Here is a 27,633-nt window from a genome sequence, read left to right on the forward strand (position 1 = left end):
TTAAATTTCTGAAATGGAAACATAAAACATTGTCAATGTTTAGAATAGACAGAACCTGTTGGCTTTAAAGCAAGGCATAGGCTAACTGTGCAGGCAAAAGTAAGGTAGATATTAAAAATAACAGGTCTCGTTTTATCTTTGTTCTGTTTTGTTTTGTTTAACTATACAAATAAATAAAATTAAAGTGTAAGTTTGTAATTTCAAATTTCACTCTGCTTAAGGAAGTATCTAATCTATGTATGTAATATATACTTATTTCATAAATAATTTTGTGCCATGTTAATGGCAAATATACTTTAATAAAATATAGCATATTCCATAAGTATATCAAATTTTATCCCTTGAAAGTGTCAATTTATTTAAATTAATATTAGAGCACATATTAATAAAGGTGCGTGTTGTTTTCAATTTATAGGTAGTTCAAACAATACTAAATTCAATCAGATGCACTCTCATGACCGTCAATAAAACAAAAGTATAAAAACTCAATATCATTTAATATATTTACAACAAACAATAAACATTGAAATCACAGTGAGATTAAAACGACGATTGAGATAGTTATAAACTAGTGTAAGTTTAATATTAGATTTAGAAGTTACACTATCCACAAAATCTTGCTGTAGAAGTCTTCTGGCTGGCTGGCTGCACAGAACTTCGATACGTACCTATTCATAAATAAAAATATCCTAATACATACATAATATATGAAATACCTACTAGTAGACTACAATCCCATGGACAAAATTAACCTATGAAATAAACCAATGTGAATAACGCTTAGAAGGCTGTTACTTTAACAGAAAATAACTCTGAGCACTGTGCCCTCATTTCTGAGCGGTACATTTCGATAATTATTTATTTAAACAAGTTCTAACTATAATTTTTAGGCGGCATGATTATTAAACATTATTGTCCGTGTTAAATAATATTTTGAACATGATACATTTTACAATGCCCATATCATATGGGTGTAGAGATAAGGTTTCGACCCGTGTGCTGGAAATATGTACGGCGTTTACGGGTAAAGTATCTGTATATGTGTACAAAAGGAATACACAAATGCCGTAAAGTAATAAATGACCTATATTGCTTCTGAAATTATCGGCGAATTAGCAATTTGCACTGATTTCTTATTCCAGCACCATCTCTTTTGTACGACACTAGGTTTTCGACATTTATTTTTAAACATCTATTCACACATTAGTCGTAATTCCTCATTTGTACCTGAGATATTCCATTCACTGTGAATGGAATACCGCTCAGAAGTGACGGCATAGTGGTCAGTTATTTTCTGATATAGTAACAGCCTTCTAAACGTTATTCACGTTGGTTCATTTCACAGGTAAATTTTTTCCAAGGCCTTGTAGTGTATAGCAGATTGGTGGAACCCGCATGAAAATTCTTTCAGCACCTACTTATCTCAAGCAGCCAGACACATACGTACAGACAGGCGTGGCGTTTTTTTATATAATATGTCTAAATACCGTATATATCATAAAGATTTAGAGGGATTTCAGACAATTTTTTGTCTTTAAAACCTTTCAGAAACGGCCTTCTTTAAATCAACTCCACGGGCACGGTACCTACATTTTTGTGTTTTTAAAAGTCCGTTAAATTATTTTTTACGATGCAGTCTATAGTAAGAGTTGGTGAATAGTGTAATAATAATAATAATAATTTTCAGAAACAACAACGATTCACAAATATTAAGAGTTAATAGACATGCTCGATTGTAAAAAGCTGTCAATTATAATCGTACTCGATTTCGAGATCGTCACATTAAAGTATTTTTTAATACAATTAAAACATTTATAAAGTACTACCCTACTTCTATAATTTTGCTGTAGACCTGCGACCTTGTGAGGAGAGGATTTTATCGACCAATAGCGCTGTAAACGAAAATATCGCTCATTCAATCGAAGCGATATTTTCGACGATATTGGTAGAGTATCTCTCATTCGTCACGAGCTCAGACCAATTACCATAGGACCTGCCTCGCTGGACGTTACCCCTCTGTCAAAAGTATATGATGACACAGGACACACTTATCGGTGTTAAATATTTTCGATGTGCGAGTTTTCATCGCCCCCCTCAAAAAACGACAGACAATTTTGTTGGTGAATTTGAGTGCGCTACAAGTCCAAAAGTAATTGGTCTGAGGTCACGAAATATTTACCTACGCGTAGGTACCCTAGGGCTCCAGGACTACGCCTTGAGATTTTGCCTTTACTTGTAACGCTAACTGTGAGTGGAAGCGTGCAAGATGTTCATTGTCAAGATACCACGATTTCTAGGAAAGAAAACCTCAATATTTCATAGCTCGGCCCAGAATTCGACTTCAAAATCTCATGATCCGAAGTCACATTGGACCAACGAGGTAGTTGTGTCGATAATCATCGTTAATTTTTTTGTATCTATTACATACTCAAAGGGTTATTCTATTACATACTCATTTAGTGGTGACGTTGACAATGAATCGTGATATGTGATCTTGCCTATCAAGTCTCTTCAACAAGCCGCTACATCCGTGTTTAGGTGACATAATGTAGGCACGCCGTCAACGATCAAACATGTTTGACAAACTTTCTTGTCAAACATGACTTTACAATCAAGCCATGTTTGACAAACGCTTAAACAAAGCCGCAGACGATCAAATTGTTTGACAAGTCCGTTTGATTTTACGAAAAGTTTGATCGTATACAGGACCCTTTACGAAAATACGCAGCTCGATTAGTGTTCTTTACTTAGTTTAATACTTAATGGTAGCTGGTGATTTAGGTATTTCTAAAGTTTCAAAACAATTACATACGTATTCTGTTTTTGTGATGTTACGAGCATCAACTAAACTATATACAGGTATAATTATTTTACACCAGGAAAACTGTTTGGACTTAGGTGTAGTACCTCAGCAAGTAGAAACATATTGTTAACTTATTTAGTGATGCCGGGGGAACCCTGTCACATCGAAACCTGTTTTCGGAAAATACGGTTTGCGCGTCACAGACAGATATATTTTATGTTCATGTTTCTGCTTTGCTGTCGCTCATTTACGCAAATGCGTCATTCTAAACATCTTTATCTATCATCTACAACCAAAACCAAACTGTCTTCCGAAAATAGTATATCTATAAGATATTATCGAAGCACAGCTTCCGAACACATTATGTACCCCGTAAACGATCTAACTTTGTGCTAAGTCAAACGTGTATGTTAAACAATTTGATCGTCTGTGGCTTTGTTTATCAAGTAAAAAGTCAAGCTATTTTGTCAAACATGTTTGATCGTTAACAGGGTGCCTTATAGGTTTTCGACTGAAAGTAAGTAAGTACAAACAATAAAATAAAACAACACGAATGAGCCGTAAAAAAGTAATAAAATGAAATAACCAAGGTTCCGTAAAATTAACTTGTACTTATGTAGTAAGTGTCTTGGAAACGGCCAAATTTTTTAAATGTCAAAGAAACCTGTAAACAATCAAACATTTCGTCAAATCAAACGTTTTGTCAAACAATTTGATCGTCTGCGGCGTTTGTCAAACTCAAACAAACATGAAAAGGTTGAGTTTGACAAGCAAATTTGTCAAACACGTTTGATCATTTCCAATGCCCTCTAAAAACCTTGTTTGTAAATTCAGTTATGTAGCTTAACCATTTCTTTTAGGCATACATTCAACAAGGTTTAACAGTGTCAAACAATCAAACAATAATTTGATTGATTAATTTGAATGGACTGCCAGTCTTAGCAAGTTAAATTGTTATATTAAAATAGGTATAGATAATAGAAAAACATGTTCAAATGATTTAGATTATAGAAATATACAGTTAAAATAAAATATCAACTAGATAATAAATAACTAAGGTATAAAATATGGTTAAAGTTAAAAGTAAGAGTGGGTAAGGAACTATAATAATAATTAATTAAAATATAATAATAAATACCTAAAACCATCTTCAACAACATAAATCATAGTATCTGCTCTCTATAGTCTCTATAGTTAATCTATGGTCAATAAACATTCTTAGAAAATATTAAATCTAGTAAGTAAATGAAAAAAAACATTATTCGACTTTATAGTTGCACCAGACTACAAGCTGCTTTCAAAGTTTTTGTTTGTTCAAGCATCACTCAAAAATTCATTGACCAATTTACAGTTAGCTAATAAAAAAAACATTTAAGTTTTGTAGATTGAAAAAACTTATAGATGTTCATTGAAATCAGGAAAAGAAACAAAAGTCCCTGAATAAAACTAACATACACATAGATTAATAGTACATCTATTTTGAATAAACTAATTTAAAAAAAACCTATTCAAATAATTATAAGTCACTTATGTGGGCTTCATATAAATAATTCATATTTTTAATAATTTTCTCATCACTAGAAATTCATAATAGTCTACAAAATAAACATCGTTTTACACATAAATGGTTTTTAATGTAACTATTTACCAAACAAAGCTATTAGTGAAATACCTACTGGTAATTAAATTACAGGGTGTACTATTACTTTTGTTTGTGAAATCATTTAGACTACAAGCCCTTGAACAAAAATTACCTGTGAAATAAACCAACATGAATAACACTTAGAAGGCTGTTACTATATCATAAAATAACTCTGAACACTATGTCATCATTTCTGAGCGGCACAGTGGTGAGTACAAAATGAACGAACTTCCTAACGTAGAACCTACTCCTTTTGAAAGTTGGTTAAAAATGGGCAGAAATATTTAAAACATAATCATTATTTTACTGGCTGCTATGTTATTTTAGCAAAATCACTTGATATGCAAGAAAAGTACTGTAAGTAAAAATTATAAATCTATTAGGTACAATGTGTCAATAATGTTAAAATCAAAGTTTGTCATGCTGAATTTGGTTGCAAAGATTGCACAATGCACATAAGCTACACTGTAATCAAAATTACTCATGAATATTCAGAGAGTAGACTTCAGAGCAACAAGTATATTTAAAATGTTGAGTAAATAGTAATTTTTTTCCACAAAAATAAATTACATTCGCCACAAAGTATAAAGTAAAACATATACATTTAGTGGTATATAAATTATTTTAAATGAGTTAGCTTGTACACATTAAGTACTTTTTATACATAAATGATTAAATTAAGAAGATTGGTGATACAACTTTTTCAAGTAGTATGACTGTGAACTCATAAAAACACAATAATATAAAAGCGAGCCCAAATATACTGATTTTTTAAATCAACTATATGTTTTATTTTAAACACAGTAAATCAAATTATTGCTTCCCTGCATACCGCACCATAAACAAATAAGGATCTATTTATGATCACTACAAAGATTTTTCACTTTATTCTAAAATATGTTTACAAACGTAAGCAATGTTAAATTTTCAAAAAATAGCACCAATTTAATATAGAAATACTTTACTTGTCAAAATTATAACAAACTAATAAGCCAATCTATGTAAGCCTATCATTATTATTAGTGATATAAAACTGTCTGTTCAACAAACATCAGCCTAAAATTTGATACAACAATTTATAAAATAAGTTTAGCAATTTCCTCTTTGGCATCACTGGTGTCATTAAAAACTGACATGTGATAGAATAAAAGCATTTTTAAACATCTATTCTAAAAATAAATTTCTACATTCCATAACAAGGCATATCAATATTCAGGACAACATGTATGAGGCATTGGGCCGAGTTTTGGAGTATTGGTCTCAGAGGATAAAGCAGTGTGCACGACTATGGCTGGCTGGGTCGGTGTAGGCGCGTGCAGTTCATGGCTCTCACCCGGAGCAAGGCTGGCTATTGCAGCCAGTAGGTCAGGGTTCACGATAGGCTCTCCTTCTTCCCGTGGCTCCCAGCCTATTGGTGGACTTGCAGGGGGTGAAATCAGATACTGTTTGACGGGAGCCGGCGGACGCAGGTTTTTTAAAGAAATAGGCGTCACTGGTTGTGCAAAATAACAATTGATCGACGAATTATAAAACGGGAATTGATGGAGGCGCACGCGAGCGTTCGCCGCCGCTACTGGACTGTCATAATTAACACGTAAGCGTTTAAAACTTCGCAACCACTGAAACGTTGTATTATCCGAAAATGTACGAAACAGATCCTCCAATTCCTTCTTCAATTTCTCATCGCCGAACACATCACTATGAATATTTGTTACGATCACAGATTTAGGTAAGTCGTCGAAATCATTCAACTCGTCCTGAGAATCTGCATCTTGTTCTAAGTCCGCTATATTAGGATGAATGTTAGGCATACCATCTTCGGGGTTGATGTAGACGTCGTCTTCTTGAAACGTTTCTTCGTCTTCCTTATTGGCCATTATAATGGTAGCTTAAACTTTATACATAAAACGTTTGGTTCTTCTCCTATACTTATTGATCACAACAGTTTTTCTCACTATGAATTATTAAAACAATAAATCGATCTAACTCGAAGAATAAATAAATGTCACATGTCAAAATGTTGACAATGGTAAATTTTTTTTTTTTTTTTTTATTTGTCCCCAACTTTGGGACAGGCAAAGATCGTTGACCATACAGCCTGTTCATACGTCAATGAAGTTATTTCTTGAGTTTGTATTTTATTAGGCAAAGCCTTGTCTGTCGTGTGTTATCTTATAGATTTTCTTCTATAAATATTAATCTTTGAAGATTCATCTGATTGTACTATAGTCAAATCGAGTAGGTATTATTCTGATCCTTAATTCATGATAAGGCACAAGGCCATTTCTTCAGTATTTTCCAATCCGGTGAATTCAAATGTCTTCAATTGTAGAAATAATATACTCATATATAATCTTGTAAGCTTCCATGTTCTTTAAAAGCTCTTGAGTTGTGCGCGGGATAATTTTTGGTGGTTTATAAACTTCTGATAATTTGTCAATAAATAATAAACGCTCTATATTAAATCTGGGACAAACGAAAAATATGTGATCTAAACTTTGTTCAAATCTATTATTGCAGAATGAGCACAACGGGGAGGAGATTATACCCATCCTGCTAAGATGAGCGTTAAATCTACAATGTCCAAATCTCAATCGTATAAGTGTGATGTAAAATCTTCTTCCGTTATAGTTTTGCGATTTAGCGAACCAGGGTTTTTTGCCCACCTCTTCATTTATGCCTGCATACCAAGAGCCTTTCAGTTTAGTAGTATTGGTCCATTCATTTTCCCAATCTTGTATCATTATCTTTTTTGCTAGTGCAAATAAATCGTTGTAAGGTATTTTATGACTTGTCATCGGATTATTAATTTTACAACTTGTAATGGATTTAGCTAAATAATCTGCTCGTTCGTTTCCTTCGACTCCTATATGTGCCGGTGTCCACATAAAATTAACTTTAATATTCTGCTGTTGTAACCGATATAGAATATCTTGGATCTTAAATAAAAATTCACTTGATTTTACATTCAAAGCATTTGCTTTAAGTGCTGATAATATGCTCTTGCTATCGGAAACAATTAACCAGTTGCTCTCATATTTACAATCGTTAATATACTGTAATGCTCTTAAAATAGCTAAAGATTCAGCAGAATAAATGCTCATGTCCTTATGTAAACGTTCTCCATGTCCATATTTTAGGTGAGGTATATAGAAAGCAAATGAAGTGATATCTACAGTTTTTGATCCATCAGTAAATATTGTCTTAACGTTCTCATATTCGGATATCTTTTGATAAACTTCCCTTTTATTTCTTAGCTTAGTGTCTATGTCTATGTTTATTTGTAAGAATCTACTATCATAATCTCCAGAAAAGCAAGCAGAATTATTTTCATTTTGTGATATAATTTGTCCTAAGTATGAATTTAATTCAGAGAAATCGTGAAGTAAGAAAGGTGTTTTAGATGATACAGAAAATGAAAAATTAGAGTTTATAGAATCAAGTTTTTTGTAAAGAGGATCTGATTTTTGTGATAACAACCTTATTATAAACTTTGATCTTAAATATTTAAACCTAATTAGTAATGAAGGAACGTTACATTCATTCTGTAAGGCATTTATAGGAGTGGTTTTCATGGCACCAGTTATGACTCTTAAATTTTTATTTTGGATAACGTCTAATTTAGAAACTAAATTTTTAGATGAGGCAAAGCACAGAAATCCATATTCAAAGTTGCTGCGAACGAGAGATTTATAAAGACTTAACAAAATTTTTGGGTCAGCACCCCAATAAGTTTTTGTTAAGGATTTGATAATATTTGATGCTTTAAAAGCTCGAGTTACAACGTAATCAACATATTTACTCCATGTAGTATTCTTAGTAAAAATTATTCCTAAAAATTTTATTTCATCCGATATATTAAGCTCGATGTCACTATAATATATTTGAATATTAAATTTGGGATAGTTATTGTTAAAAACTACTACATTTGTTTTGTCTATGTTAACATCTAAATTTAAATATTTAAAATAATTGTGTAGCTTAATTAAAGCTTCATTTAAAACCTTAGTGCATTTATCAATATTTGAGTCATTACTGTAAACTACTAAATCATCAGCGTATTGAAGATTACTAACATTAGAACCTAAAACTAAATTTAATCTACGTATGTACAGAATAAATAATAAAGGACTTAAAATTCCACCTTGAGATACACCTTTGTAAGAATATCTAGGGCCTATTAATGAATTACAACTTTTGACGTAGACTTCTCTACCATGTAAGAAATTAAATATCCAGGAAATTAATTTATTTGGTATTCCTAGCAACACCAATTCTTTTGTCAGTATATGTAAATTAACATTATTGAAAGCTCCCACGATGTCGAAAAAAACAGCGATAAAACATTGATTTTGTAAAGAGGATTTATAAATATCTAGTTGAAGATTTGCTATACTTTGTCTCGAAGAACGACCTTTACGAAAACCGAATTGATTAGATGGTAATATATTATATTTTTCAATAAAAAATTCTAACCGTTGTTTTAAAAGTTGTTCGAAAATTTTAGCCATGCAAGAAGTAAGGGCGATTGGTCTATACGAATCATAGCAATTAACATTTTTATTCGGTTTTAAAATGGGTATTAAACAATCGGTTTTCCAATTATTAGGAATAAAATTATATTTCCACAAAGAATTCAAGATCTTTAAAACAACACACTTACTACTTTCTTCTAGATGTTTCAACATCTTATAGGGAATACCGTCGAGTCCAAAGGCTGTGTCTCTTCGGGAATTTATTGCTGAATTTAATTCTTGATATGTGAACGGTTTAATAAGAAAATCATTACTAATACAATTGTTCAAATTATTATCTAAATTCAAACGTGACTCGACAGTGTCTGGGGTATACTTTTTAAGAAATGTATATATCCAATTGGGAATTTTACTATTGTTATGTGGTAAAAAAGAGTTATTAAATTTTCTAGACATATTCCAAATGTAACTTAATGGTGTATTCCTATTAAAAGATTCACATAAATTTTGCCAGCTAAGTCGTCTTTCTCTATTTAGAACAAATTTTTTAAAGGCTTGTAATTTTTTAAATTTTAGATATTTTTCTAAACATGGATCACTTTTGAACTCTATATATGCTTGTTTAGAATCTTCAACAGCCTTAGAACATAAATAATTCCACCATGGAAATGGTATTCTTTGTTTATTATGTCTTATTGGTGTGTTTTTTTTAGGTCCTGCTTTACTTTTAGTTACCAATGACTTATCTCTGGCAAAATTTAATAATTTAATCAGATCATGATATGAATCCAGGGGATTGCTATAGTGAAATGTATGGTTTAACAATAAGTCATTACAAAATGTCTTATAGGCTTTCCAATCTACAAGATTTGAATTAATTTTATTTGGAAATATGTTACTGTCTAGGTCTTCTAAGTTTTTATTTTTAAAATTTAATTGTATTGTTACAGGTAGATGGTAACTCCCCATCGGGTCATCAACCACCTTACAATAGCAAGATAAGGCTAATGATGAAGAAACAGCTGTGAGATCTAAAGCATTTGGCTTCCAAATGTGTGTTCCTACAGTAGTTTTTTGTCCATCATTTAAAAGAATTAAATCATTTTCTTGTACACATTCTAAAACATTGGAACCTCTTTTATTTGTTGTAGAGCATCCCCATACTGTGTTTAAAGCATTAAAATCTCCAGCAATTAACATAGGTTGAGGAATAGATTTAATTAAGTTGCTAAGTTTTTCTTTTGTAAATATTGGTGAACAATTACCAGGACTATAACAACTAACAATAGATATTTGTTTGTCTAAATAGGTTAAGGATATAGCAACATTTTGAATTGAATTATCATGAAAAGTGTTAATATGTTTAAAATGTAAAGATTTGTGTATTAAAATAGCTACTCCATTGCGTTTATTACCTGAGTCTAATCTAACTAAACTGTAATTCTTTATACTAAATTGATGATGAGGTCTTAGCCACGTTTCACAAATAATTGCTACATGGATGTTATTCTCTTTTAAAAAAAGTGTAAATAAATGTCGATTACTTTGCAAGCTCTGAGCATTCCATTGCATAATGTTTAATGAATCCATAAATTAATTTAAATGTTTTTTGTTAAATTTATTGAAAGTTTCAAGAAGAACATCTTTTATATTTTGGGTTGAAATTTCTTTTTCATTTACCTTATTTAAGGTTATAATTTTAACTATTGAGTGTAATAGAGTGTTAAGGATGGAGTCAGAATTTAACAGGGAAACAAATTGATCTGATGGGGAAATAGGCTTTGATAATGGAGGAAACGATTTCTCATTTAAAATAAACGAATATGATTTTCTTTCTACTTTGTTTTTATTTTCTTGAATTTTTTCCTGTTTGACTGGACATAAAGAAGATATTGCAATATGCTTACCGCTGCAATGACAGCATTTTGCCTCTGTAGTATTTATTGTACATTCTTTATAATTGTGGTTGTTTCCGCAAATAGAGCATCTCTCCGAGTTCTTACAAAATTTTGCAATGTGGTCATACCGGAGGCACCGTAGACACTGCTTGACTGGGGGGATGTATGGTCTCACTTCAAACCGCCAGCTGTTTAAATCTACACTCTCGGGTAGGACGGGACATGAAAATGTAATGGAAACAGTTTTTGTAGGCTGCAACTGAGAAGAGTTATCGGTCTTAATTTTTTTCATAAATCTTCGCACACTTACAATATTTTTGGAGCTGTCTATGGCAGAATATATTTGTTGATTGCTTAATTCTATTGGGACATGCATAATTACACCTGTTATTTCTGTGGCTTTCGCAGGTAAGGTAGCATTCATTTTGAAATTGTCTAAAAATTTTTTATTTGTTAAGGCTGCATTTGCTAGCCCTGGTCGCTCAAATAATACTCCTATTTTGTATTTATTCATTCTTATTAGTTGTTTTATGCCTTTGTTGTATCTTTTTAAGTTGGATGATAGGGACATCATATCCCTATCTCCTATAGGTTTCATATTATCGACACTTTCGTAGAATACTATATATTCAAAGTCAGTACTGTTTTCTGGGTAAAGTCTTTGGTAATTAGGAATTCTAAATGGAACATATTTATTTGTACTTATATTATCTTCTCTCGCTTGTGTGAAAATTGAGGAGTCGCTGTCGCCGTCGGAATCAACTGAGCCGACGGACTCCATTACTTCTCCATCCTCCTTTTTGCGTTTTTTCCTCCCTCTCCCCATAATAAACAGAAAATAATCAACTAAATTTATTAATTAAATGATACTTTATAAATAAAAATTTTAAGTTATTTCCAAAACGCGTCTTGGCTCTTCGAAAGTTCCCGCGCTTTTTTTTCTTGACAATGGTAAACCGCAAAAGTCAAATCTAAAATGTCAAAGGTCAAAACAGACAAGACAAACAAAAAACAAAACAGAAAAGACTTTGTAGAATTTTACTCAAAGTCAAAGTTCAAAAAGACTAGAAACCCTAGTCTTACAAAAACAATTTGAATTTGTGCTTTCCACAGATTAATAGATAAATATTTTATTTGACGTCTGTGGTTTGGTTTGTGCTCTATGGTTTCTGTTTGTATCTGAATCTGATAAATATTTTTTCTAAATTTTAAAATAAGTATTCAAAGTGGCAAGTACTAAATATTTTGAATGCACAATAGAAATTATTGATTACAAATTGGCCAAATTTGTAGATTATGAAAATGGCGGGATTGGAATCAATGGTCGTCGAAGAGGTTAGACCGGTAGAGAAATCAATTGATAGAGAGAAGGTACTACATCTTGATTTGTTTGTAAATCCAGTTTTCTAATCTTTATTTTCTTATAAACTAATCTATAAAATAATGAACGGTACAGTCGGTCACTATAAGTTTTCAGTTTTTGAGTCACTGGACAGACGATATGTCGCTACTATTTCGAGCTTTTAATAAAAACTTTACCACTCCAAACTATACTAAATTTGATTGTCATATTTTACAGACTTGCCCGCTCTTGCTACGTGTATTTTGTGCAACTGGTCGGCACAATTCGACCGGAGATTATGCTAGAGGCAATGTACCCCAGAACGAGTTGCAGATTTACACTTGGATGGATGCAACGCTGCGGGAACTTACAGGATTGGTGAAAGAAGTCAACCCTGAGACACGACGTAAAGGAACATACTTTGATTTTGCTATAGTTTATCCAGATATGAGATCTCCAACTTATCGTATGAGAGAAATCGGTGTGACCTGCTCAGGGCAAAGAGGTGGTGATGATAACAAAACTCTCTCTGCAGTCAAATTTCAAATTGGCAACTATTTGGATATCTCTATAACTCCGCCTAATAGGATGCCACCACCGATGCGAAGGCCTCAACCTTATATGAACAATCGTCCATATTAAGTTGTAAAAGAATAAGTTTAAGAGTATCTTGTAAGTAATTATATAGTAATAAATTTACAGTTATTACTGTATACTTGGTATTGTATTTTTACTGACAGTCCCATTTAAATTTTGCAGTTATTGTTTTTTTCTTGTTTATATTGTAAATGTATAATTATTATCTGTCAATTTTAGTGGGTCACCACAAGGCCAGGGCCCTCCCTCGCCCTTCCTATAGTAGAGGCGATAAGGAGCTTCGACCCATTATGTAGCACCTTTGTGGGTTGACAGGCTCACCTTTTTACCATAGAACTAGCAGGCATTGCCGAGGCATAGTTGATATCCCTTGGACGCGCGTACGAAGCGTTTAGCATCTTTGTTCCTGATCCACACTGAGAATTTATTTAATGCCATTCCAGCTTCTGTTTTCCTGACCGCCTATGACATGGGTATTTTCGAGTCGAGAGTGAATAGGCGTCTTCTAGGCAAGCGCATTCTACCATAGGCTGCACCATCACTTACTAATAAGTAAATAGTACCCTCCCGGTAAAGACCTACCGCCAAATGATTCAGCATTCCAGTACAATGTTGTGTAGAAACTAAAAGGGGTATAGATTTTTCATCCTCTTAACAAGTTAGCCCATTCCTATCTTAGATTGCATCATCACTTACCATTAGGTGAGATTATAGTCCAGGGCTAACTTGAAAAGAATAAAGAAATAACAGGCTTAGGGTGATAATGTTGATGTTAATTGCCAAGACTGAGGCATCCTGCATCAATGTGATATCACTGTGATTGTCTATACTCAACCATACTCTATGTGCACTCAACAATCAAATTAAAAATGAAACTTAAGATAGCTAATTATTCATTTGAAATTATGTTATGTTGATATATTTTGTTTTTTTTTTGTATAAAATGTTATTCTAAACAGTTAATATATGTATTAACTATATATCTAATTCATCTAAGCTTATTAATCAATTTTATTTTCATTAATTTAATAACAAGTTAACTGAACTTGGTGGGGGCTCTGCCAGATTATAAGCAATAGTAGATGTGAAATGACTAAAGATTTATTATTCATTTGAAAGAAAAGAAAGAAATATCTTTATTTTTAGGCAGGCACATTACAATAATAAATTTGAAATATATAGCTTATAGCTAGAACAAAAAAAGAACGCCCTGCAATAAATAATGCATTTTAAATTAGTTTGTTGGTAAATAGTGCACCTACTCGTAGTATGGCTATAGTAGTCACAACTGTATGTTGTGTAACTGTAAATCAGTACATATTTCTTTCCTTTCCATAAGTGCTTAGCAGCTTTTAAAATTAATACCTTTTAATGAAATAAAAACAGCTACTTATTTGCAATAGTAAACTATGCACTTGTATGCAAGAGTATAATACTTTGCAAGATAATTATTATTTAACTCATAAAATGTCTTAAATAATTATATTTATATTTTTAACTGACTTCAAAAATAGGAGGAGGTTTTCAATTCAACTGGTTTTTTGTATGTATGTTACCTGATTACTCGAAGATCCTTGGACAATTTGAATAATTCTTTTTATTTTTTGGCTTTCTTACAAAATAATTAGTTATTAGAATTAGCCTGCCTTAGTTGAAAATCCTTGCCTAATAATATTGCTGGGCGTTCCAAGGATATGTTCCACAATCTGTTATCCTGAGGTCATAATGTTTCAATTTGCTGGGATAGTGCCACAATACATAAAGTTCATAGTACTACAATGGTACTACCATATTTCTCTATAAGTTCTGTCTCAAAGAATTGTACTACTTGGGTACATAGTGCTAAAATTCAAGAAAAAATATTTGTTAAAAAAATTATATGAGTTGACATTGTTAGTTAGGTACTTATGAGGATAGCATTTAGTATTTAAATTCGGGGTTAAAGTATTGTAAAATAAAAGTTTTTATTAAGGTCTTAACATTTTATTTGTCAGTTCAGGCTGTTCTAGGACCTAGTTATAACAAACTGGTTCTAAATTACAGTTAATGTTTAAGACAAATAAACATCTTAAAATTAGAGCTCCTAAAATAAATACATATCGTATGCACTTAAATTCTAAAGGTTACCCGCTGATCTGAATGGCCTCTTAGACTTTTTACCCATTGCGTTGAGATCTATCGTTATTCCGTTAGGTAAAACTGCTTTGTTCTCTTGATAGTCAACAAAACCCTTTTGTTCCTTTTCTTCCTTAGCCTTGTCACAGGCGATGCCAGTTTCGTAGTTATATTCACGCTTAATGCCGTCGGGATCAACATATCCGTAGCTCCCGCGAGTTATGCAGTCTACGCCAATTGTTTCTTCCTTGAAAGTACCGTCGTCATTTTCGAAACCCCATGTTATACTTCCATCTTCGTTTTCTTCTCTGTATTTACGAATGATTTGAGCTACCGGCTTCTTATCCCTATTGCTGGAAGGTATGTATTTCTGTGGGGCGGCGTGCTTCGCGGGTGCTTGTTGTCTGGTTACTTGTCTTACGGGTTGAATGTATTCATCGTCTTCGTCAACGAAAGGTTTAGGCTCGGGTCTGAAGGCGGGACGCTGTGGTCTGCTCGAAAGAGGTTGCAGTCTAGCGGGTTGAGGCCTCGGTGGCGGCTCGTTTCTCACAGGAGAAAACGATTGTGGTGCCAGTGGTCGGTATTGCGTCGGTCTTACTGGCTCCGGCCTTGGTGCCGTCGGCGTCGTTGGTTGGAAAGGTGATGAGTTGAAGATCGCGGGTGGCTTTGGTTGAGACGTCGTCGTTATGTCGAAGTATTCATTTTGTGATTCTGGCGTCGAGAACGCATTAGATATGAATGCTGTCGGCGTGTTGATGTCGAAGTCTTCTTCAGGTTCTTCGGTGACTGGTTTGGATATTTCATCTAGGAATTGGAGGTTCGGGCGAGGAGCTGCATCTACCGATTTGAAGGAAGGCCTTGCGAGCCCTGGCCTTCTTACTCTAGCGACGCCGATGGGGGCGCCTTGTAGCCTTCCTTGTCGAAGTCCCCCTTGTCTTGGTCCGCCGCTCAAGACTGCGCCGGGAATTTGGAGTCTCGGCGGCGCTGGCGAATCAAATTGAGCATAAGCTGTGACCGCGCACAGCATAAATATCTGAAACAACAAAATGGATATATTAGTTATTTATGTTTGCTATTAAATAAACTGTTAACGGATATCTTAATACCTATTAATAACTATTATGACAGGTATATAATAGTACTAATAACCGTATGTACTCGTAAGTATATAAATGTTATGTTATGTGTTTAACAAAGATATCCGCCAAAACTACAGAGTCAATTTGGATGGTATTTTTACCTAATGCGAGTGTTCTAACTCAAATTACGTAGACTTATAGTAAGCATCAGGAGGTATAAAAAAAATCAAAATTCATTTATTTCAATTAGGCTTAGTTTACAAGCACTTTTAAAAGGTTAAGATTATGTCATAATTTAATTTAATCTAATGGTGGTAATAATAGTGGAAAACTTAAAATTAAAGTTATGAGGGTTCCAAACGCACCTTGGTCCACACAACAAACTCAGCCAAGGTTTATTTTTATACATCATTGTTTTTAAGCTACGAACTTACAGTCCTGTAATATACCGATACTATCTACCTAATTAAATGATTATATAATAATAACATTAGGACGCAAGAATGTGACACAAAACTAGAATTAATATTGACTGGAATGCATACTACGCAATTAATAGATATAGCAACATACTTTCGAGAGTAATGGGCCTTGCCAGTTACCTAGCTCACGAGCGCTGTTGCACTGCTAACCATACCTTGCTTGACTTGTTTTGTTTTATTTTATTTGAGTCTAAGCACTTTAAAATGTCTCCACAAAAAACATAGTACAATATAATTATAATGTAGCGAATTACGTGCAAAATAGAATAAACATTACCACTCAATTAAAACACATTTTTTGATTAAATAGAGTGAAACTCGTTAAAGAAGAAGCTATTGCCGAATCAAAACAGGTCAGACATGTTAATTTGATTATTAGTTGCGTAAAGAAATTATTGTATAGTAGGCTATATATGGCTTAACTAAATTAAGTTAACAATTGTATGAATGAATCGGTAACCTACTTGGTAGGTAGATACGAATGAACAAGTTATAGAGAAACGTCTTCAGATAGAGTGTAAATTTGTAAAATAGGTTATGGGCCTATGGAAATATTTTTTTTTATTTCATTATTACCGACTATTCCAAAAATATCTTATTTATTTTTTAAAGTTTGCCATTTTCAGAACACACTATAATATTCGGTTGAAGCGAGTAATCAAGTTTTTCAATGTAACAACAAGTACGTACCTGAATAATAGGTATAAAGTTCGACGTAATACTTGTAAATATGTTTTCTGTGACGTAGTCTGTGAAATCAATTGAAATTACGTTACGCACCGTGGTATTTTAGTGAAAACATCTAATCGATTAAGTGGTAGTGATTAAAATCCGCCTAATTTTCGTAGATGAATAAACATCCTATTTACGAGTATAGAAACTATTGTCTTGTTTTACGGTTTGTTTACTTTAAAAGCGCCAATCATAATAATTTATTGAATTATACCAATGTGATTATGTTTGGTACGTAGGTATGTTATTTACTCTTTCACGTATCAACTATTTTACATCATGCAATTTTACATACACGTCAGAAACACAGAAATTGACATAGGCACGAATGAAGGAATAGACGTATGGAAAGACAGAAAATAGCACGCAGCAAATCTGGTTTCTGCTTACTCATATGTACCTACTAATTAAAATATGATCTTAGTACCGAATAATTAATTAATTAGTACTAAAGGATTTTATAGAGCCGTGATAGCCTTCCTCTCATTCTGAGAGGAGAGTCAAGCTCAACAGTGAGCCGAATATGGGTTGATAATGATGATGAAGGATTTTACATTATACAAGCAAAAGCTCTCTTTCTTTTACATGTATGACATGTGAAAACAAGCGAGCTTTGTTACATAAAAAGCCTCAATAGCTCAACGGAAAATCGGCTAGACTCATCGCCGAGAGGTTGTTGTTCGATCCCCACCCATTGGACTATTGTACCCACTCCTAATGCAGATTATTCCCGACTAGTTGCAGAGAAATAGGAATGTAGGTCATTTGAAAAATATGGCAAATATTCCTTAAAAAGAAATATAAATACTTTCTCGTTCAATTTTTGATCGAGATTGATTGAGAATCTAGCGGCGACACTTTCCGAACTGTTATCTTTTTTTATAATCTTTGCAAGGCGCAAGCAACACGTAGTTAAAATTCCTGAGCGGCCAATAGAGGCTCAAAGCCTCGATCTGAAAGCAGTAAGGACGCCCGGGCCACCCATTCTTCCGCCAGTCAAGGTGACAACGCTCTCGTGACTAAGTTTAATTTACAGACCAATCAGATTCAGGAAGGCTTATAATGCATTCATTTTATTGTAAGTAGGTACCTCTGTCAATATTTTTTTTTATGTATGCAACTTTCCTTTATTTATATATGACTTGATGTTAATTTTACGAATTCGTTGCTATTTTATGGCTATGTTACAATACAAGGTATTTTTTTGAATGATTTACCTACTGTGATTGCTTTTGCGATGTGAATATTAAAATTGGGCATAAACATTAAGATTATAGAACCTAAAATTACCTATGTCATTTTATTTTACTACATCCATGAGTTATTTTTCACACTCTTACGAAATGTAAAACTGAAAAATAACTCAATTTCCTTTCATACATAGAACTCACATACGTGTTAGTTGGGATGTCGATACAAAGTGTAGAAATACAAATCGATAACGTATTAAATGTACCTACCCCCCTAGCCAAGTGGCATGTCGATACTCTTTCTACGATCGCTAACGCTTCGAAAACTAGAAAAATGTATCGGAATGACAGATCTTGATCACAAGACCTGTCGATAGCAAATGTCATTTCCATACGTCTTTCTAGTTTTCGAAGCGTTAGCGATCGTAGAAAGAGAATCGACGTGCCACGGTTAGGGGGGCTATTTATGTAACACTATCTGAAGTACCGGTATCTACTGACTATTGTACACATTGTACTTGGGTCCTAGTCATGGTCGGGTAGTTCAAGTTTTGTGAATTTCGTAACTCAGATAAACAAGAACAGTAATGCCTAACTTGTTTAGTTCTCGATGCGGACGTAATATTGCCTATGTAAAACAATAACACTACTAGTTCCTAGTGACTCAGGCATAGCTTGTAAATAATATCTTACTAAATGTCCATTCTATGAATTGCATTGGAATTAGCAGAACAGCCCAGAACAAATGCAACAAGACTCAACAGCTAAACGATTTATAAGCGAACTGTAATCTAAGAAGATTTAAGTCCTCGATCTTCTCTACCTATACACTATATCAGGGAATTAATTAACGTTGCGTTAGTATGTCTGTCTGTGTGTGTGTATTTGTTTCTTCTAAACAAATCATGGTTAACTTTTATTAGTTAGACTAGTGGACCCGGTCAAGCTTCGCTTTGACTTATGTGCACTTCTTCCCTATCCCTACTCTACACTACTCTACCCCTACCCCTTGACTCTTAAACGTTTGTATGGGAAATAGAAAAGGGTTGTTTTTATGGTTTTCCCAGCAATTATTCTAATTTTTCTCACCTTTTAAACCTTTCCTATACCTCCACGAACATTTGAAGACCAAGATAAGACCATTCAGCCGTTCTCGAGTTTTAGCGAGACTAACGAACAGCAATTCATTTTTATATATATAGAAGATAGCTGACGTGATCGGAGTGATTGTTAGCTATTATATAAGTATTATTGTTACGGTGAAGATCGTATAAGCTTATCCGTGATAAAAGAATTTCTGACAAAAGTAAAACTAAATTAATTTATTTATTCTATACAACGTTACAATTACGTTTTATACTACGTTCTACGTTATTCTAGCTGTTTATATTATCTATTTTGAGCGTCGGGGTTTGCAAACAATTTAATTTTAAAATCTAAAATATTTGGGAACGGTCGTCGTACCTACTGGGTTTTCAATATTAGGGAGCTGCGAGTATGAGTACGTGTAAATAGTCACAATGAATAAAAGTCAAAAATCTGATAGTTTATCATCAATAAAACATTGTTTCATTGATGTTAAACTATCAGATTTTCATATAGCGTAGCTTCTCCGCCTCCTTTTTGGAAGTGAATATAATTTTGAAAATAAACATAAATATTATGATCTCTTTACTGTCTTGAGACTCGTGAAAACATGTAATAAACTGCAATTTTTGCAAAAGAGTCTGTGCTATAATTTTTGTTTGCACAGTAGAAGTTACAAAACACGTTATTGCTAAATTTAAATTCCACGATCCTGATAGAGCTAGCAGCCAATTACTTTATTAGTTTCGCGTTTATAATTACTAAATTATAATTGTTGGGATTGTCTAGAAATAGATACAATAGGTAAAAATGATAAATCTATTTACCTATTTCTTATTAAGTCTCTCTAAATCGGGTGAGCCGTTTAAAAGTTGTGGAGGTTGAAAGTGAGGAAGAATAACCGAATGTTTGCAAATATACTCGAAAGAGAATATTGATGGCCTGATCAAGAGTGTAATTAATAATTTCAAGACCTTCAGGGATTTTTCAAAATTTAAAATTTTTGTTATTATTTTCTTAGAATAAAGAAAAGCTCAGTATTTCATAGTCCGACCCAAACCTCGAACCCAGGATTACATGATCCGAAGCCACGTAAGCTAACCACTGGACCACCGAGGCAGCCATACATAAGGCATCCTTTAGGTTTAGTTAAATTTATTTATAGCTCTTGCTTAGTTGTTAATTAACATACAATGCAATATTTTCAAAATTTTAGGATGGTGGGTTGGCAAGGTCATTTTTGCAATTTTAGTCAACTGTTGTGCCATTCTAGGCAGCTTTATCTCTTATCATCGCGAAAAAAAGTGTATATTGTGTTCTATACCTACTTGTTCACAAAAGATTGGGCAGGGACAATTTAATTTATTTACCCAATATAAAAAATAAGCGAGTTTTGGCAAGTTTTCGTACAAAAGTTATTTTCAGTATAGTTCAGTACTCTCCCTGAAGTGTCTTACGTCAGCCTGATGATTATTTATTAAAGAAAATTTTATTAAATTTTAATAATTAAAGGAGTTACAGAAAATCCTGCGTAGAACAGCAACAACATACCTACTGAAATTCGACAACATTTATTAAACCATTTTAATATGCAGACCAGATTATTTATGATAAATATCTGCCATAAAGTTGAAAGTATCTATTATTTATATATAATGTTTTATATAAAACAAATAGTATAGTTACCGTGGCATTTTTAAGAATACACTCGTAGCTCTTAGAAAATTGAAGCAATTTATAATCAACCGTATATCCTTTAATGCCTATATTAAGTTGTCTGTAAAATAGTGTTATCGGTTTTTCATACCTACGCACAAATAGCATAAAAGAAAAATTCTTCCCTACATTCTATGGACAAGGTTTTCATATTTTTTATTCGTGCAACTTCAACGCCTAGCTTGGTATACTTGTAGGTACTTAAATAGATAAAATAGGAAATACGTATGTACCTTACAAGCATTAAGTATAAATTATGCAATAATTTGATCCTAATTACCAAAATTAACATTATAATTTGCAGGATAGTTTAATTTACCGAAGGCAATTTGAGACCTAGTGATGTAATGAGCTATACAAAGTCTATAATATACTTATAGCATGCAATATTTACATAAACACGTCGGTAACCTGTATCAGAGATTCATTGAAGGTGAACTGAATATTGAACAATTTTTATGTAATATCAAGTAAAGGGCAATTGACAACTTTCATGTAAAAATAGCCTGTTTTCGTTTAAGAATAGGTAACATTAAGTCGGTTTGTTGATTACGCGATCTACAAATTATTGTTACAAGTTATTAGGTAGATCCAAGTTAAGATTATATTGTAAAATAAACCACTTTCAATCTGATCATATTTTACAATTTGCCATTTTTATTATAACTTTTGTCTGTGTCTATGAATACCCAAATTAGGAAATGAATTTCGTTTTACTGGTACAGAACTATCGAATTTCAAAACTCTGTTTAATGAAACATAAATAGCTTAATAGAAACGTTTTAGAAATATATACGAAACCATTAAAGCACTAAAACAGCGGTAATAAGATGCCGTTTACATATTTTCTATTATTATTTATCTCTTTCTTTTAAATACAAATTTTTAACGTTTGTTTAGAGATGGTTTATATATCAAAACATAAAGTTTGTTAATAATAATAATTTATATTTGACAAAGATATTTCTTTCATTATCATATTGTTTAATTTACAAACTTTTTCGAAAAGTTATGTTCTTCTGTTTGTAGTGCACTCTACTACCAGGTATGAAAGCAGAATTTATTCAGAACAGCCGGATTTTGGTAGTAAATATCAAAAACTTATACCAAATTGTATTTGACTTAGGTTGATATATTTGTTAGTAACATTTAAAACAAATATTAAATGAGTAATGTTCCACAATTAAAATGTTAAACTATATAGAATGAGAATGTAAAGCGTTGTCTACTGCATACATTAGGTAGGTATATAAAATAGCAAGTCCGGCTCGGAGGCTGTACGTGAATGATCGAGAACTATTAAAAAATTATGTTAAGGTTTTATGTATGAGGTCTTTGTCAATACCAACTGCATGTGTTCCGAAAAAAAATGTGACCTTCAATGATCACTTACTCTCAATAATGTCAAGCGTGAATAGTGTTGAATGAATCAAAAATAATCATTAATATTAAATACCAATAATGTATGTACCTACATTTTGACAACGGGCTACTAGCGCAGCCCGTGACTTCGTTTGCATGGAAAATAAAGTTAAATAGGTATATATTTTTTCGAGTTGTTACTTAGAAAGACCGCATTAAAATCCATTGCATAGTTTAAAAGATTTCAGCTTACAGACGACGGGAACCGACTTTGTTTTATTCTATGTTAATATCACAAAATCGAAATAAATCACGCCTCCTTTTTTAGATTGTAGTAAAAGATTACTTCTTAATTAATTTTATTTTAATACAGGAAATCATATAGATGTTGTTTGTTTTTACCAAAAGTTTGAGGGTTTGTGTTTTTAAAAATAATATATTGGATGTGGATTGCCTATAAATTCATATTAATAGCATTATTTTAATACATTTTAAATTGATGCATTTCTAAAATGTAAGCGCTGTTTTTCTCAGCAACTATTATTTTGTCAACAACGCTGTTTGATATGGGTAGGCGGAAGCGCGTTGATGTCTTTTGTTCGCAACCTTAAAGTTTATTTATCTTTCCCAAACAAAAAATTCGATACAAACGTTATTGTTACTCAAGTAGTTTAAATATGAATTTAATGATTTAGTAGTAAAGATTTATTAATAGAGTTTTAAAATGTTTTAAATGTACAAATCATAATAAAAAAAACCAAGTTTATTGATAAACTTATCTTATTTATGCGTGTTGCTTTAGAAAAGGATCTTTATTTATGCTTTGAATTATATAATTAAGATGGACTTATATAATTAATTTATCCTTTTAAGGCGGAAAGAAACTTCGCAAAGAAACCGGCATATCCTTATAAGAAATATAAGGTTAAGGTCAGAGACTCTTAAAGTGTAATTCAACGCATATGATCTAAATGTAATAAGATTTAATAATATTAAGAGGCTGATCACAATAGATTTGAGTTGTATTAGTCAAAAACTTAAGTGTTTAAGCAGGAATATAATTTTATCCAAGTTAAGCTATATTTGTTCTAATGAAAAGTCCTAGGGTACAATTTAGATTAGGCCCTTGACATACAATATCATATTAAGCCTACTTGATGCATATCACAATAATACTAAGTTATTTTATATTACAATAGTAAGTAAGGAGTCCTTTGCTATTTGAGCCGTCAAGGTCATGATATATATAACCCAGCGAATAGGTAAACCTATCGTACTACCTAGTTTGTAATCAAGGTATAGGGCTTAAGTTACAGGCTTAGGCTTTGGATTCGCTTCGATTGATTTAGTATCGATCACATATGATCCCGTTTTGCGATTTCCTTATTGGTATTACGCAGACAATGTTCGATGTACACTTATCTTAAGGTGAAGAGACTTGGGCCTGACTAGTACTAGAATAATACTAGTGTAGTAATTTTTTTTTATAATTCTTTACAACTTAGCCCTTGATTACAATCTCACCTGATGGTAAGTGATGATGCAATCTAAGATTAGGGAAGGAGAGGAAGCAGGCTAACTTGTTAGGATGAGGATGAAAATCCACACACCTTTCGGCTTCTACACGACATTGAACCGGAACGCTAAATCGCTTGGCGGTACGTCTTTGTCGGTAGAAAACCTCAATCGGCCCTGCCGGGATCGAACCTAGGACCTCCGTCTTGTAAATCCACTGCGCATACCACTGCGCTACAGAGGCCGTGCGCTACAGAAGTTTGAATTTTTTTGTAAACATTAGCTATTAATTTAATAAATATGAATTGCGATATCTTTAATTTCGAAACGCGTGGGTAGTTGATATGCAAAGTAAACCTTTCGTAGCGCAAATATTTCGTTAGGTAGGTAGGTACCTACGTACGCTTGTAACAATTTAATGCGTTTAACTACTTTTATATTGCTTTAATCTATATACGAGTACCATGAGCTACTATTTTTTATTACAGTTGTGACATTACGATTGCTTTGAAAGTAAAGACAACGATAAATTGTCATATTGTAACCACAACCTACATTTTAAACCTATGTAATATATGAAATAAATTCAAATGAATGAATTTACATTAAAGTAGGTTTGTTTTTGTTTATTATTGTTTTTGTTCACCTATTTTTCGAGTAGGTATTTTTTTGCAATTATTAAATATAATAATCATGACAGACCTCTACATGTCTCTATAAAATATATTCAAAGATTTAGATTTTACTTTGCGAGCACATAGTAGATATATTATGTATCTATAAAACTTAGTGTTTCAATTTAGATCTTTGTAATATTAATTGAAGGCCGTAGTTTGAGCTCTACAAACTCTAAGGGTTGTTTATGCACTTATATTTTGAGAGGAGCACTCATTCATGGGTTGATCATGAAATCAATACATACAAGATATTTGTTGTTATTGAATAATTGGTATATAATGCTAAAATGTAACTGCCGTGACTGGAGGGTTGGGTATCTCTATAAAGATTTAAAATTTTGTTACATAAGAAGTGATACGTAATTTAGTAAAGTAGGTACATGTCTGTTGAGAAATAATTTCATATTCGTGATATCGGTAATTTTCCGAGGGTTTCTCACAGGTTCATTCAGTTGCGATATTTCGTTATCTATTAATAGTTATTAACTTTAAACTGGCACGACCGGTAAATTATAAAATCTTTCTTTGCAGTGAACGGTATAATTTTAGCGCGTTGAAACAGAACGGGTATCAGCTTTGTATCTATGAGTACATTTAGTAGAGCCTGTTCGAGCTGCAGTGGTCAACGCAACCAGTAAATTTGTCCATATTGCGTGCATTACGTAATCTCGTTAATGTCAGTTGAATTGTGTTCGCATTGGAACAATTAGTTCCGCTTTAGAAATTAAGAAGGGCAAACATTTTTGTGCAAAAGGTTATGAGTTGATTTGCCGCCCTCTCGGTTCTTGATATGTTCAATTCAAGGCTACCATGCGAAATCGATACCTACGTTCTGGTTGCGGCTGTAAGACGGCGAACTAAATACTATTTTGTAAATTATAATGAAGTTTATATTTGAAATTTCAATTCGATGTATTTTAATGGTTTAATACTTGCTTTAGATAAGCTACCTATCTCAGAAAATAGACAAAATTATCTCGAAACTAAGTTATATGCTCAAAAATTCAAAATTAATATATTCATGTAGCTTGTTTTACAATTAATTTCGGAACGTCAAGTTTGACTATTTGTAAATACTCTACCATTCGCTCATAATAGCTCGTAATTGTTAATTGTTTAGTTTTAGGGTGTGATTGAAATTAAATACATGTTCACAAATAAAGAAATTGTCCGTTTTTGGAATAGATGATAGCTATGATTTTATCGCAGTTTAAATCATCGCGTTCAAAAGCAATATTATTTTAATACATTTAAATTTCCCAATAAAACACAAAAAAAATATTAATTATTCAAAATGGAATAATTCTTTGTTAATCCAATATTTAAGTTACATTTTGAACAACGAATTGAACAATTCATTGACCTTGTGTACACTGTCACTCTATAAAAACTTCTAGGATGAAATTTAAAAAAATAAAACAATATTAAAATAAACTTTTAGTACATTCAACAGATTTAAACTATTGTTCATCCAATATTTGATTAACAATTGTCTAATGTGTGATTAAATAAAAAAAAAATCAAACAAAATTTTCAAAAAATAAAAAAGAAATTTACTTTTTTTTATTAAATTAATTAATTGTTCATCCAATATGTGCGTTACAGTTTTACTGAGGTTAATGGATGTCCTGATCAATCAATTGGCCTTGTCACTCACCAGTAATGTCCGCATGTTGCCGCACGACATTAGCACGCCGTTTACAGTGAACAAATAAAGGAAACGCCTCCCGCGCAAGCTATATGAGGTCGCCCACTCTCGCCCTGTGCCTCATGCGGCTACCATACCTTATTGCAAGGTGACCGATTAAGAACGTATGCAGAACTTAATGTAGCACCAATAAAACGCATAACAATGTAATTTGGCTGCACTAAACGCGAAGACACCGCTAAACGAGCTAATTAATACGTCACTTCCACATTATCCATTTACATTTTCGTTATTTTCGTCGAAACGATTAAATAGAATTACTTAAGTACTAGTAGTAAAGATCATCAGGTAATGATACTAAAAAGTTAAACACCTGTTATTACTAATATTAAACGTTAGTCAATTTTTCCCGTTCTGTTCGCTACAGAAATTGATAAAATTACATTGAACTGTTAGTCTATACTAATATTATAAAGAGGAAAGATTTGATTGTTTGTTTGTATTGTTTGAATAGGCTCTGAAACTACTGAACTGATTTAGAAAATTCTTTTACTGTTGGGAAGCTACATTATCCCCAAGTACTATAGAGTATATTTTATCCCCGTATTCCAACGGGAACGGGAACCACGGGGGTGTAACCGGCGTCTGCTAGTAAATACTAATTTTATAAAGAGGATAGATTTCATTTTTCGTTTGTTACAAAAGCTTTCGAAACTTGAGGACTACCAAACCTATTTCAAAAATTTTTTCTCCATCGGAAAGCTAAATGATCAACCATCAATGTAGGCTATGTTTTATTTTCGTATTCTCACGGGAATCAAAACTACGCGGTTAAAGTTGCGGGGTGTCTACTAATCTATACTCCTTTACTAATATTATAAAGTTCGTGAGGTTGCATCTATAATCTCTGAATGTATGGAACCGATTTTGAAAACGTTTTTACAATAGCTTGGCAACTTTGTTTGTAACACTCCCGATGGTCCGCGCGGGCCGGGGCGCGTTTAGCGATGAATGAAAAACCCACGAATGATGCACCTCACTTCCCCGTTGAAGGATGATTTCACACCCGCTCAGTCTTTCCCCCCGTCGCCCGCATATCATGGGAGTGTCATCAATGAATTTGCCAGACTATAGTAGAAAGCTACATTATTAGTAAGTATCTCATGCTCTATTTTGTTTTTGTATTTCCACGGGAATGGAAACTACGTGAGTGAAATCTAGTGAAGTGAGGAAATCCTCGTGGATATGTCGGCGCAAAGTAAAATCTAGTCACT

At 32.7% G+C, this 27,633-nt stretch overlaps 4 protein-coding genes across 4 annotated transcripts in view; 2 read left to right on the forward strand and 2 right to left on the reverse strand.

The window, feature by feature from the left end:
* The window catches only part of LOC112043087 (ATP synthase subunit O, mitochondrial), a 385,841-nt gene extending 360,101 nt beyond the window's left edge, over positions 1 to 25,740 (forward strand). The window contains exon 5 of the mRNA XM_052884919.1: positions 25,731 to 25,740. The gene's annotated coding sequence lies outside the window, so the exon portion shown is untranslated. The remainder of the gene's footprint in view (positions 1 to 25,730) is intronic.
* Positions 479 to 6,480, reverse strand: LOC112043099 (protein sarah). Its single transcript, XM_024078374.2, has one exon. It carries the CDS (start codon positions 6,320 to 6,322, stop codon positions 5,651 to 5,653), a length of 672 nt encoding a protein of 223 aa, XP_023934142.1. The 5' UTR covers positions 6,323 to 6,480; the 3' UTR covers positions 479 to 5,650.
* On the forward strand, positions 11,956 to 12,880 carry LOC112043068 (histone deacetylase complex subunit SAP18). The gene is made up of 2 exons (XM_024078331.2): positions 11,956 to 12,189; positions 12,398 to 12,880. The coding sequence occupies exons 1-2, from the start codon at positions 12,115 to 12,117 to the stop codon at positions 12,800 to 12,802; spliced, it is 480 nt and encodes a 159-aa protein (XP_023934099.1). The 5' UTR covers positions 11,956 to 12,114; the 3' UTR covers positions 12,803 to 12,880.
* Positions 14,719 to 26,526, reverse strand: LOC112043100 (translation initiation factor IF-2). Its single transcript, XM_024078375.2, has 2 exons — positions 26,369 to 26,526; positions 14,719 to 15,905 (listed from the first exon to the last, which is right to left on the reverse strand). The coding sequence occupies exons 1-2, from the start codon at positions 26,396 to 26,398 to the stop codon at positions 14,874 to 14,876; spliced, it is 1,062 nt and encodes a 353-aa protein (XP_023934143.2). The 5' UTR covers positions 26,399 to 26,526; the 3' UTR covers positions 14,719 to 14,873.
* Positions 26,527 to 27,633: the final 1,107 nt, after the last annotated feature.

This window comes from Bicyclus anynana, chromosome 13 (assembly GCF_947172395.1).
Source record: "Bicyclus anynana chromosome 13, ilBicAnyn1.1, whole genome shotgun sequence".
Lineage (NCBI taxonomy): Eukaryota > Metazoa > Arthropoda > Insecta > Lepidoptera > Nymphalidae > Bicyclus > Bicyclus anynana.